At 39.7% G+C, this 14,706-nt stretch overlaps 1 protein-coding gene across 1 annotated transcript in view; it reads right to left on the reverse strand.

Moving 5' to 3' along the window:
- Positions 1-353: 353 nt before the first annotated feature.
- Positions 354-14,706, reverse strand: part of LOC149445867 (vomeronasal type-2 receptor 26-like) — a 127,350-nt gene continuing 112,997 nt past the window's right edge. Inside the window, exons 4-6 of the mRNA XM_089653316.1 lie at positions 12,148-12,381; positions 10,081-10,204; positions 354-1,252 (exon numbers count right to left, since the gene is read on the reverse strand). Coding sequence (XP_089509442.1) covers positions 354-1,252; positions 10,081-10,204; positions 12,148-12,381 — 1,257 coding nt within the window. The remainder of the gene's footprint in view (positions 1,253-10,080; positions 10,205-12,147; positions 12,382-14,706) is intronic.

Genomic DNA, 14,706 nt, shown 5'->3' on the forward strand with positions numbered 1-14,706 from the left:
TCGAACTCAAACAATTAAGTACGGCTCTCCAATTTTTAGATCAGGGTTTTGAATACAAAACCCTGTGGGATTGTAGTAACTCCCTCGTTTGCAGAAGCTGCCTAATGTCCTTCAGGGACTACACCAACATAACAATGATCTTAATTTGAACACAAAACCATCACCCACTTCCAGCCCAAGATCTCATCGCCATCTACCTACCTGAGTATTTTTAACAATCGCATGAGATTCACACAACTTTCACCGATGATTAACAACATTTTACACTTGAATCTTATTAGACTTGGGTGCAAGCTATGTGAATCTTGTGTGAAAACTTTTATAAACAGATCCCTAAGAGTAGTTCCTCTTGTCTATTTTCTATCATGTAAATGTAATTGTGTATTCAATTCAGGTTTAAATAGGATAATGAAACATTTTGGAAAAAATATACAGCTTAGAAGTCCAGCGCTTGAGGCCAATATAGCGAATATCTCCACAGCCACCATGTATTTCCCTCTGGTGCTCAGATAGGCCGGGATCATGGTAATCCAGACACTGCAGAACACCAGCATGCTGAAGGTAATGTATTTGGCCTCATTAAAACTGTCCGGTAATGTCCTCACCATGAAAGCCAGAAGAAAACTCACAGCTGCCAGAAGCCCCATATAACCCAACACAGAGTAGAACCCGATAACTGACCCTTCATTACACTGAATGACGATCTTGTCCTGATAAGAGTGAGTGTCCATTTCCATATAAGGGTGAGAAGAGGACATCCAAATGATACATATTATTACTTGAATGGATGAACACACCGATACTATGGAATTGGCCAGTTTGGCTCCAATCCATTTCTTCCAGTAACTGCCAGGTTTGGTGGCTCTGAAAGCGATGTAAACAATGATTGTTTTAGCAAGAAGAGAGGAGATGGCTATGGAGAAGATGACTCCAAATGTCATGACACGGAGTATACAGGTGATATCCAGTGGCTGGCCAAGGAACAAGAACACACAGAGGAAGCTCAACAAGATGGAGACAAGGAGAACAAAACTCAGATTACTGTTATTAGCTTTGACGATGGGGGTGTTCCGATAGGTAATAAAAATCCCCTTTATTGAAACAGTCACAATGCAGAGTAAAGAAGAAACTGTTAGGAATACTTTAGAAATGCCATCATTGTAGGATAGGAATTCAAGGAGTTTTGGAATACATTGATCCTTCTTCTCATTGGGCCATTCTTCCTCTGGGCAATATACACAGTTCTCACTGTCTGCCAAGAGTAATAGATATAACACAGATTCATTTTTATTCTCATTAGTTAAACAGCCCTTTGTAGAGGAGCAGTGGGAATGTAATGTGTACATACATGTACTGGTGTTTTTCAGTACTTGAAACTTGTGGATAAACCAATAAACTAGTAATGATAAAGTCCCATACGTTTTGTTTTCTTTTTCATTTTGATTACTCAATACACCCGGAATGTTGGTGCACCTCATGAGGGAAAAATCTATGGAATCCATGCATAATGAATTCATCTGTAATCTCAAAAAAATTACTGTAATGTTTATTTTAAGATAATGCCTGCCTCACCTCTCCTTCTACATTGCAGCCTTACCAAGCTGCTTACATACTGTCCAGCCACTGTATAATATTTTTGGCTATTGTCTCTTAAATAGTACCCTTACATTTTTTTCATGATGAAACCAATCATGTCTCTCCCTTTTACATTGCAGCCTAACCAAGCAGTTTACATATTATCCAGTAACTGTACAATATTTGTGGATGTTGTCTTTCAAATAATACTCTCTAAAGTGTATTTCAAGATAAAAAAAACTCATCTTCCCCTTTCAAAATTGCTTCATACTGCCCAGCCACTGAGCAATATTCACTTCACTGTTTATTGATAAAAGATGAAAACTATTTCATCTCTCCCTTTTACTTTGCAACCTTACCAAGATGTCGATCCACTGTACAATATTTGTGGCTTTTTGCTATCAGAAATAAATATTTATTTCAAGATCCAATCTACCTTATTTCTTCCACTTATTGCAACCTTGCCAAACTTCTTACATCCTGTCCAGACACTGAACAATATCTGTGCCTAGTCTTTCAAATAATGCACTCTAATGTTTATTAAACATGTGCAATTTGTTTGGGTCCGAACAAAAATTCGGATTCATTTTTGTTTATACGGAGTTTCGGATGTATCCAAATCTCTGAATGAAAAGGTAATGAATTTCATTCAGTTTCATATATTACATTTCTAATGAATTATGAATATAAACAAAACCATTGGCAGCAATTTAAAATCAAGAAAAAACTGTGTGCCCCCCCCAATCCATACCAAGCCCTTTAGATCTGATATCGATTTTAAGGGGAACCCCATGTCAAACTAAATAAAATTGTGTGGGGTCCAACCAAAAATCCATACCAGACCCTTTTCTGCGCTTTCAGACCAGACAAGGGGCGGGGGGGGGGGAGTGGGCGCCCTCCTGAACCATATCAGGCTATGTGCCCTCAATATGGGGGGGGTGCTTGGGGGTAGTCGCCAATGTTGATGAGGACAGGGGCTTCTTCCCCACAACCCTGGCCAGGTGGTAGTGGGGATGTGGGGGGTGACTTCTTAGAATCTGGAAACCCCCTTTAACCACTTCCTGACTGGCCGTTGCATATAAACGTCCGGACGGTGGCACTGCAGGGTCGGGTGGCCATCTATAAACGGCCTCCCCGCACCCTGCTTGTGCGCGCTCCCTGGGAGCGCGCAGCACCGCGATCCGCTGCCCACAGTGAAACACCGATCGTCGGACGGGACCTCTGTACGAGGTCCCGATCATGTGATCACTGATTGGCCAATCAGTGATCACATGCAAAGTAGTAAGCAAGATGTCACTTGTGACATCATTGCTTACTACGTGTGAAATCTGTGAATGATCACAGAGGTCACATGGTACAAGCCTATTCACAACAGGCTTGTACCATGTGACAAGCTGTGACCAATCACAGCTCAGTCAGTACTTCTCAATGAGTGCAAGAATGCAGACAGAGAGAAAGAGAAATGATTGCTTTTACATCCTATATGGGTGTAAAAGCAATGTGTAAAAAAAAAAAAAAAAAAAAATCTTCATCACCCCCTACAAGTAGTACAGTGTCACCATGGTGACACTGTACTGCTAGGGTGACAGTATGTAAAAAAAAAAATAAAGAAATTTAAAATAATAATATAAAAAACTAAATAAAAATGTAAAAAAAAAATGTTTAAAAATTATAATTTTTGTTATAAACTAATTTGGATTTTTTTTTTTTACTAAAAAGATAACGAAATAAATTTTGGCAAAGATTTATGATGAAATATTATTTATTTGCAAAATTTTATTTAAAAAAACACTTTTTTTCAAAATTTTTGGACATTTTCATTTACATAGCAGAAAAAATAAAAATCCCAGTGGTGAATAAATACCACCAAAATAAAGCTTTATCGGTTTCAAAAAAATGGTAAAAAATTCATTTGGGTACAGTGTTGCATGACCGCGTAATTGTCATTCAAAGCGTGATAGCGCTGAAAGCTGAAAATTGCCTTGGACAGGAAGGGGGTAAAAGTGTCCGGACAGGAAGTGGTTAACAAGGGGACCCCAGATCTCAGCCTTTCCCTATGTGAATGAGTATGGGGCAACCCTATGAGGTATGGATAGACACAGCTTTTTTCAAAATGTTTAATATCCGGCAATTGTTTTGTTTACATTCAGCTGTCAGAGGGGAAACCTGATGACAACGAATGGGTCATCAGTTGTCAAGGCCGCGGCGGCTGGCTTGCCTGATCGGATCATTTTCTAATCATTCCAAAAATTTTAAATTTGTTAGAAAATAAAAAAAAACAAAACTAAACAAATTCCAAAAAACGAATAACAAAATTAAATTAGTAACAAAGGATGTACCCGAAACAAAACTAAACACATTTTTCCGTTCTGTCTAATGCTTATTTCAAGATTAAAAAACTTGCCTCACCTCTCTTATATTTCTATCAATAAGCTATTAAGCTGTTGTGCCACCAACCAATTTTTACAAAGTTAGGGCTATAGCTTTATTTTTTAAAGAGTAAACTTTATTAAAGCTTTCAGGTCTATTGTGGGTGGTACTTTCACCTTTCATTTCAGGCCTATTACCACTGGATAAAAATCTGGTGTCTCAGCCAAAACTAACCGAAAAAAACCTTTTTAGGTTATAAAGAATCATATTGGAGTACCACTTTTGTATTTAAGTCAAGGTAAATGTAAAGGTTAAACAAGTAAATTACACATCCAAAATATGGAAGTGCTCATCCTGACACGTAGGTAGACAGGCAGGCAGGAGCAGGTACATGGATCTAAATACAGAGTGTCTGGGGTCACAAATCCATGCACCTCCTGCTGCATGCATGAGTTTGACATGTGATTGTGTCTATACAGCCAATCCATGTGCATCCACTTCTGTGGGCTGCTGCCTGCAGTGGAAGCGGATGCACACATAGTTAAAGTGGAAGCACACGCTGCTGCCAAAGGCTCAGCCTGGAGGATGGCACTAATAGGCCCCCTGAATGAGACCTAATGCAGAATATAGTGCTGCTGGAAATGTCCAGTAAATCTATAGTGTTTCATTACATCATATACAGCTTTAAAGCATCGCTCATGCATTTATTTATTTATTTTTTGGTTTGTTAGCCAACCACCCATGCCCTTTTTCTTACAATATATTAACCTATTATCATTCAAATTAGGCAGAATGTAGAATAAAGATTCACCCCCCCCCCCCCCCTAGACTTCAATGAGGTCCAATATTAAGTTCAAGTTTGTGGAATTCACGTAAGTTCATGCAGGACTCAACAAACCCCCTGTGAATCAAACCTTGGAAGAGTTGTTCACCGATAATGGAAATTCATCTGAGAGGATGATATAGGGTGGCCAGTAATCCTGGGCTTAGTGTCATGAAAGCATTTTGGTCCCTGTGGAGGAACCATCCACAGATTTTGCTCAAGAAGAGAAGGTGAAATCACCAGCCTGGGGACTGCAGCAAGAAAGTCAAGTATAGGGTGTTTAATTAAAAAATCCTGGGGGGGACTTTGCAGGGAGGGGCAGGAGTGTTTTTTGGGGGGAATTTACTTTTCAGCTTTAAAAGATATCTTACGTATATTATATGGATTTTACTGGAAGTTCTAAATCTCAGTGCTAGGATCCTAACCTGATAAAAACCAAGTGAACTTTCTGTAGTTAGTTTGAACTCTATCTCTGTATACATGAGGGTTTCCCTCAAGAGTCCAAAAATTTGTAGGCTACGAGTAGTATTACACCCTCCCACATGGTATATTCTGCACCACTAGAGTATGGTATAGATATACACTCACCGGCTTCTTTATTAGGCCCACATGTTCAATTGCTAATCAACCAATCACATGGTAGCAACTCAATGCATTTAGTCATCTAGATGTGGTGAAGACGACTTGCTGAAGTTCAAGCTGTGTAAGAAAGGGGATTTAAGTAACTTTGAACGTGGCATAGTTGTTGGTGTCAGATAGACTGGTCTGAGTATTTCAAAAACTGCTGATCTACTGGGATTTTCACACACAACCAAATCTAGGGTTTACAGAGAAAATATCTGAGCGGCAGTTGTGTGGATGAAAATGCCTTGTTGATGTCAGAGGCCAGAGGAGAATGGGCAGACTGGTTCCAGATAATAAAAAGGCAACAGTAACTCAAATAACCACTCGTTACAACCAAAGTATGCAGAATACCATCTTTGAATGTACAACACGTCAAATCTTGAATCAGATGGGTCTAAATCAGCAGAAGACCACACAGGGTCAGCTAAGAACAGAAAACAGAGGCTACAATTCACACAGGCTCACCAAAATTGGACAATAGAAGATTGGAAAAATGTTGCCTGGTCTGATGAGTCTGGATTTTAGCTGTGACATTCAGGTGGTAGGGTCAGAAATTGGGGAAAACAACATGAAAGCATGGATTCCTCCTGCCTTGTATCAACAGTTGAGGCTGGTGGTGTAATGGTGTGGGGGATATTTTCTTGGTACACTTTGAGCCTATAAGTACCAAATGTCACGGCCTACCTGAATATTGTTGCTGACCATGTCCATCCTTTTATACTGTAATTACAGTGTCCCCATCTTCCTTTGGCTACTTCCAGCAAGATAAAGCACCATGTCACAAAACTCAAATCATTTCAAACTAGGTTCTTGAACATGACGATGAGTTCACTGTAATCCAGTGGCCTCCAGTGTCACCAGATCTCAATCCTTTGGGATGTGGTGGAACGGGAGATTTGCATCATAATGTGCAGCCGACAAGTCTGCAGCAACTGCGTGATGCTATCATGTTATAATGGACCGAAATCTCTGAGGAATGTTTTCAACATCTTGTTGAATCTATGCCATGAATAATTGGGGCAGTTCTGAAGGCAAAAGGGGGTCCAACCCAATATCAGCAAGGTATATCTAATACCCTGACCAGTGAGTGTATATGAAAATATAAACTGCTCAAAAAACGTAAAGGAACACTTTTTAATCAGAGTATAGCATCAAGTCAGTTAAACTCCTGGGATATTGATCTTATCACTTAAGTAGCAGAGAGGGTTGCTAATCAGTTTTAGCTGCTTTGGTGTTAATTAAATTAACAACATGTGCAGTAGATTGGCAAAAATGAAACAACCCCCAAAACAGGAATAGGTTTACAGGTGGAGGCCACTGACAATTTTTCCCTACTCATCTTTTCTGACTGTTTTTCACTAGTTTGGCATTTGGCTAGAGTCAATGTCCCTACTGGTAGCGTGAGGCCATACCTGGACCCTAAAGAGGTTGCAGAGGCAGTCCAAGTCTTCCTGGATGGCACATTAATTTGTGCCATTGCCAGAAGGTTTGCTGTGTCTCCCAGCACAGTCTCAAGAGCATGGAAGAGATTACAGGAGACATGCAGTTACTCAGAGAGCTGGACAGGGCCATAGAAGGTTCTTAACCCATCAGCAGGACCGGTGTCTGCTCCGTTGTGCAAGGAGGACCAGGATGAGCCCTACAAAATGACCTCTTGCAGGCCATTGGTGTGAATGTCTCTGACGATACAATCAGAAACAGACTTCATGAGGGTGGCCTGAGGGCCCAATGTCCTCTAGTGAGCCCTGTGCTCACTGCCTGGCCCCATAGAGCTGGATTGGCATTTGCCATTGAACACCAGAACTGGCAGGTCCACCACTGGTGCCATGTGCTTTTCATAGATGAGAACAGGTTCACCCTGAGCACATGTGACAGACGTGAAAGGGAGAGAAGCTGTGGAGAACGTTATGTTACCTGTAACATCATTCAGCATGACCGTTTTGGTGGAGGATCAGTGATGGTCTGGGGAGGCATATCCATGGAGGGATGCATAGACCGCTACAGGCTAGACAATGGCACTCTGACTGTCATTAGGTATCGGGATGGACCCATTGTCAGACCCTACACTGGTGCAGTAGGTTCTGGGTTCCTCCTGGTGCACGACAATACCCGGCCTCATGTGGTGAGAGTATGCAGGCAGTTCCTGAAGGATGAAGGAATTCATACCATTGAATGGCCCCTACGCTTGCCTGACCTAAATCCAACACCTCTGGGATATCATGTGTCTGTCCATCCAACTCTGCCAGGTTGCACCTCAGACTGTCCAGGAGCTCAGTGATGCCCTGGTCCAGATCTGGGCGAAGATACACAAGGACACCATCCGTTGTCTCATTAGGAGCATGCCCTGATGTTGTCATACATGCATACAAGCACATGGGGGCCATGCAAACTACTCAGTACCAGTTGCTGCAATGAAATTTTTGCAAAATGGACTCGCCTGCTGCATCATTTTTTCACTTTGATTTTCGGTGTGTGTTCGAATTCAGTCCTCTGTAGGTTGATAATTTTCATGTCTATCAAACGATGGGGCGTCCTTACATTCCCAAACACATTATTTAGTCCATATCAGCATAGATGTCCAGCATGATATTTTTCCCATTGAGATCTGATGTGTTTTCAAAGTGTTCCTTTAATTTTTTTGACCAAATGTCTGCCAGCATTCAAGTGCTCCCAGAAGTTGAACAAAACACTAACACTCCCAGTGTATAAAAGTTAATTTAAAATAGAAAGTCCAGCACCTCAGGAACACGTTAATTGTCAAAAGTGAGTACTCTCCTTTGATAAAGTCTACAGATAATACAGGTCAGGAAGTGACACAGATACTGACCCTGGAACTGGAAGTGCCCATTCCACCATCTTGAGTTTTATGGTAAATAAAGCATTATTAATGGGGATTTCTGCACTATGAGCTTCCTTTATCCTTGTATGTCCTATATATCATTCACCCATTGGGAGCCTGTGCAATTAAGGGACTGAAGACATCTAAGGTGAGTATCAGATGCAATGTCACCCAACCCTGTGCCTTAGGGGTTGAGTTTGGTATGGAGTTTGGAGTTTTGTGCACATGGTGGTGGTATATGGTGGCATGTATTGATGGATTCACAACCTTTGCACTATATGGAGCATGGTTTATTGTGAGCACAATTTATTTAGTGTACATTAGCTGTGGTGAAAATACACTATTTTGGCTATTTTCTTTTCGAGTCACACTGAGAAGAGGAGGATTCTGGGGAGAAAAATGTGGATTTGGAGTGAATTGATAATACATAGGGGGATGTTTGATAAGAAGATAGGCAGGAGGGGTCAGAAGTCACATATCACTGGAGATTTTTACATTGTCACATACAAATGTGAGCACAATATAGACTGTTTTATGGTAATTTAAACATTTCTGCACTGAGTTTTTTTTATTTTTGAGGGAATGTAGATGTGATGAGATGAAGATTTTTGTGGAAGATGTGGAAACACTGAAGTGAAAGCACTATTGGAAGGAACAGAGGACACAGAGATGGGGGTGTGGTGAAGCTTTATTAGACCCATTTTGATACATGTGGGTCAGGAAATCCAGTAAGAGACTGAGGAAGTGAGTTGCAGGAGAGTACTAATCACAGATCTTCTGTGGATCTAAGCTGCCTCAAATCCTTCTGCCTCTTCATGTAATCTCAGACAGACTTGATATGTTGAGATCAGGGCTCTGTGGGGACCAAACCATCACTTCCAGGACTCCTTGATCTTCTTTACACTGAAGATAGTTCTTAATGACAAGACTGTATTTTTGGGGTCATTGTCCTGCTGCAGAATATATCTGGGGCCAATCACACGCCTCCCTGAGGGTATGGCATGATGGATAAGTATCTGCTTGTATTTCTCAGGGTTGAGGACACCTCTGATCCTGACCAAATCTCCAACTCTATTTGCAATAATGCGGCCCCAAACTTGCAAGGAACCTCCACCATGCTTCACAGTTGCCTGCAGACACTCATTGTACCGTTCTCCAGCCTTTAAGCGAAAAAACTTCCTCCTGCTACAGCTGAATATTTCACATTTTGACTCATCAGTCCAGAGCACCTGCTGCCATTTTGCAGCATTTTTCCTATGTTTTTGTGCATTGTTTAGTTGCTTAGGTTTGTTCCCATGTTGGAGGTATGACTTTTTGGCTGCAATTCTCCCATGAAGAATATTTCTGGCCAGACTTCTCCGGACAGTAGATGGGTGTACCTGGGTCCTACTGGTTTCCACCAATTCTGTGCTGATGACACTGCTGGACATCTTCTAACATTGAATGGAAGTAAGCATGACGTGTCTTTCATCTGCGGCAATACGTTACCTTGGCCAATCATTACGTCTACACTCCCCAACATTGCCCGTTTCTGATTCTTCAAATGAGCTTAATGAATTGAATTGATCCTGGCTTGAAGCCAAAGGGTAGTCACACCAAATAATGATTTGATTCATCTTTATTTCCTGTTCATTCACTTTTCATTTTGTAAATAGATAAAAAAACAAAAACAGAACAAATATGTATTTTTGAAAGCATTCCTACTTTATAGCATTAATTCGCACCTGCCTATAACTTATGCACAGTACTGTATACAATAAAAAGTTAAAGCTTTTCCACATCTGTGACTTTCAATGTAAAGGTAAAAACCATTCATAAATAAAACTGTATATACAAAAATAAGGTATACCTGTATTATTAGATATTTGCCCTTCTGAACATGGGGCGCAGTCATAGCAGCAAGAGTGGATTGAAGATTTTGGCTTTTTTCTGTATCCAGGCAAACAAGCGTCCACACACCGAGATTCCAACTTCTAAAAGAAAGGGAAAGAAATGAAGTTTACTTGTGTTACATACCATTGGAGGTTCAATAAGAGTGGGTGGCCAAATGTTACTGTATATTATCCATTGGCTTCCATTGCACTTTAAAATGCATACAAACCCCAAATCTGCTTCCCAGTAGAGCCGCCATCTTGCCTCTCTGTGTACAGTCTGGAGATCCTGCCAGGAACAACACTTCCTATTTCAGGCTGACAACACTAAGCCACTGCCTCACCCTTGAGGAGGACTCATGGCAGGCTGACAATGCTGCTGCTAATATTGAGGTAGTGGTTTAGAGTTGTCAGCCTGCTACAGGAAGTGCTGCTACTGGTGTGATCTCTGGGTAAGAAGCTGAAAAAGGATTCACAAAAATAAAATGCTTAGAAAAATTTAGTACAATGAGACATGATGACAACCATACTGGAAAAAAGATTTTGGGTTTACATGCCCTTTAACTACCTCCCACCTGGCCTATAGTCAGAAGACTGGCCACCAGTCACTCACCTCCTGAGCGCTCCAGCAGTTGCATTGCTCAATCTGTCACCCGCTGTGAAAACAGATTACTGTACTGGGCCGGTACATGTCAAATGTACACAATAATTGGCTTTCATTTATAGCCATTCATTGTGTACTATTGTGGTGATCTCTGTAATTGGTCACAGTGATAACATGAAACACAAAGGTCAATCACAGTGCCCCTGTACCGTGTGATAGCTACGGCCAATCACAGCTATCACAATACGGCATAATGTCTAGAAATGGATGCCAGTCATACAAATGACTGCTAATAACAGTGATCATGACTGACATAACATGTAAAAAAATCGCCTCCCTAGAGTAGTAATGTATCACTATAGTAACACTGAAATGTTCTGGTCACAGTATTTAACAAAAAAAGTGTACAAAGAAAAAAGGAATTATAAAAAAAAAAGGAAACATTTTTTTAAGGGAAATTTTTTTTTTTTTTGCATACTGCCACATCAGTCATATGATGACGCTGTACTGCTCTGGGGACGGTATGTCATTAACAAAATGTGACCAAAAAAAGGGCTTATTTGTGGGGTATTGGTACTGTCCTGGTATTTTTTCAAGAAATAGGCTGTCAGTACATCAGGATTGATCCATTTTCAGATATATACTGTATAACTTAGATTGTAGACTCTATAACTTTCACACAGACTAAAAATATACACTGATTTTTGTGTTTTTTACCAAAGAAATGTAGCAGGATCAATTTTCATAAATGTATGAAAAAAGATAAAGTTTTGCAAATAAATAACAGAAAGAAATAAAAATGTGTGGGTTTTTTTACAATTTTTTGTATTTTTTCATTTACACCCCCATAAAAAATATGTCTCAAAAATGATAAAAAAATAATTTGGGTACAATGCTACATGTCTGAGTAATTGCCCTCCAAAGAGCGCTAGTGCTGAAATATGACAATTGGCATGGGCAGATAAGGAGTGAAAGTGTCTGGTATTGAAGTGGTTAAAGTGTAATAAAAAAATTTGAAGAAAAAAAAAATATTTTTGGAGACTGAATGGTGTCAGCCTTGCCTTAGCAGGTATAACAAAATGCTTCCAATGGTAAATTTAACAGAACAAACAGGAGAAAATAGAAGTTCACTCTTAGGGTTAGATACACTTTTAATCATTTCATCCCGGGGGGACAAAAGTCATTGTCCATAGAGAACCCCATAGTCCAGGAGTATCAGTAAGAAATCATCTCTACAAATATTTTATTCTCTTGTTTAATTTCTGTGGTATTTATACTGATATGTGAAGGGCAGATAAGGCTAATATCATATTTAGTACAATAAAGTTCATGGGTGACACTAAGGAATTGCTTGACTATAATTGTTACACATTTGTGGTGGAAACTGTACAATGGGTGGCCAATGACATGAAGAGTGATTGTCACATGTGCTCCTCCTCACCGTATTGTTGTCTATGTCCCATGTTATGTCGTTGGGGTCAATGTGAAATTGGTCTTCCTCTTTAGCCCATGGTGTGTAGAGACCAACATCCGTAGACCTTAATCTAATATGGCGGACAGACTTCATCCAATTTACTATCTTGTAGTGGAAAGGAAATTCACCATTTTCATCAAATAAGGTCGTTCTGTCTGCCGTCTTAAAAGGATTTTTTATTTGTTTTACATATTTATACAACTGGAGGAAAGAAAAACCTCAAACAAGTTAACATGGACGTTTAAACTCTTTATACAGTATGTTGCTTTTACCTTGTTTCTCTATCCTCCTTTAAATACATGTCGTTTTTTTAACTAAAACCTTTCTGTTTATATTACATACATTATTTTGGACTCATTGATGTCATCGCTGGGTCTCTCTGCATCCCTATGCAATGCAGACAAATCATGGCTAGTGGGAGGGACCGGCAGGGTGTTGTACAAGTTTCCTGAGAACATCACCACACCCTGCCTCAGGTCTCTTTCAGAGCCCTCAGCCCTAGTGCAAGAAGTGACCTGGATCTTGGGAGGAGATGTAGAAATATCAGAATACCCTGATGAGTGGATGTCAGCTTAACAATTTTTAGATGTGATGGCTGTATTAGTTTTCTTTTTTAGGCTTTCTTCTATTTTCATCTGGTGTTGTGGCCAGTAAGTCTGTTGTTTTTCAAAAGAACGAGCTCTCTTGCAGATGTCTGAATTACAGTGATGGGACAAACCATTTTCCATTGGCAGTGGTGCTTACATTGATCAGCTTTTATTTTTGTTACGTAAAACCTTTATCCCAAAAGCAAAAAACTGTTTGCTGTAACTGTTTATAAAGTTTTAGCTGGATTTTGGTTTAATTTTGTGTATCTAAATCTGCTAGTACATCTGTCATGTTTCACATGACTGTCATATTGACCGTCATATGCCTTTAAGGGTCTCTATATTTTGTTTCTGCTCCTCCCTTTCCTATGGTTTAGTTAATGCTGTATAGATAGCCCTCCCCCTTCCCAGTAATGCAATGCAGCTCTAGCCTCATGTCATGAAGCAGGAAACATTATGATCTTTTGACCTATCAAATGTTCATTGTTGTAAGATTCTCTCGGTTTATGCAATAAACTTCACAAGACCTACAAGATAGCTTATCGATTGAGTCACTGACTGTGGTATCCAACTGGGGTTGAAGTTATCGCTATCTCATCACAACTGTAAGTTACAGAGATAACACTTTCAATGCTTAGATTGGAGAGACAGAACAGTCAATAGATCAGTGAAATGCTTCATAGGATCTTTGCAAGTCAAAAGATCTGTGGAATGCTTCATACGATCCTGGCTAGTCAAAAGATCTGTGGAATGCTTCATAGAATCCTTGCTAGCTAGAATACAGTGAGATGTTACATGGATACTGGATATAACAGCTATAGAGAGTGCAGCCACCTCTACACAATAAGTAGCTAAATTAGCACACTCGAATTCTAAATAATTAGAATATACCCAAGGAAAAAAACATTCACTTTCACCCTTGAAAGCTAACAGAAATTCTAAAGTCTTTTCCCTTTCCCCAAATTACAGGTCAATCCTGGGATTCCTCCTCCACTCTCCTCATAAATGAATTGGCAATTAGAGAAAGTACTATGAAGTATAAAGATTTATTTGGCAGCTTACATAAAAAATTGCAGATATCAGCCCCATCACAGAGACATCTCTATAGATCGCATCACATAAGGGAACCTCCGCATGTTCCCACTTTCAAAATGGCCACGGCTGTACTTCTGGAAAACGACAGATGTCTCTCTGATGGGCTGATATCTGCAATTTTTTATGTAAGTTGCCAAATAAATCTTTATACTTCATAGTACTTTCTCTAATTGCCAATTCATTTATGAGGAGAGTGGAGGAGGAATCCCAGGATTGACTTGTAGCCGGGAATTGGATGCCATCTCTTATATGTGTGACAAGCCTGTTTGAAACATTATTCGGGAGAGTGGAGGAGGAATACCAGGACTGATCTGGACCCGGGAGTTTTGATGCCATCCCCTATATGTTTGATAAGTCTGTTTGAAACATTATTGGGGTAATTGTTCACTACTACACGAGTTGGAGTGCTGTTTGTTTTGTGCAGTGGTCTAAAATAAGAAACACCAAGTTGTCACAGTGTATGATAGCACTTATCATAATATATATATTTTTTTATTTTTTTTTTTATTTTTTTGCTTTTTTTTTCACATGCACAAGTTTAGTGTGTGATGTGATTCACTGTGTATGGCACGATTTTCTTTTTTGATCTAAGGATAATACACTATGTTGAGTTTGTTTTGGATTTGAGGTATAAGAATATCTGGATATCATTTGAAGATTGAAAATAAGAAAGATATTGTCTTGGAAGAAACAAAAAAAAGAGGACTATAGTTGTTTGGAATTGCACCTGTGGACATTTGGATAAGGAGGATATTTATTTAATTTAGTTTTTGTTATTTATTTGTAATGTATTAATATAATTTGGGGAAAGGAAAAAGACTTTAGAACACCTCTACACAAGTCT

This window comes from Staurois parvus, unplaced genomic scaffold (genome assembly GCF_062004578.1).
Source record: "Staurois parvus isolate SC_StPar_1 unplaced genomic scaffold, SC_StPar_1.0 ptg000706l, whole genome shotgun sequence".
Lineage (NCBI taxonomy): Eukaryota > Metazoa > Chordata > Amphibia > Anura > Ranidae > Staurois > Staurois parvus.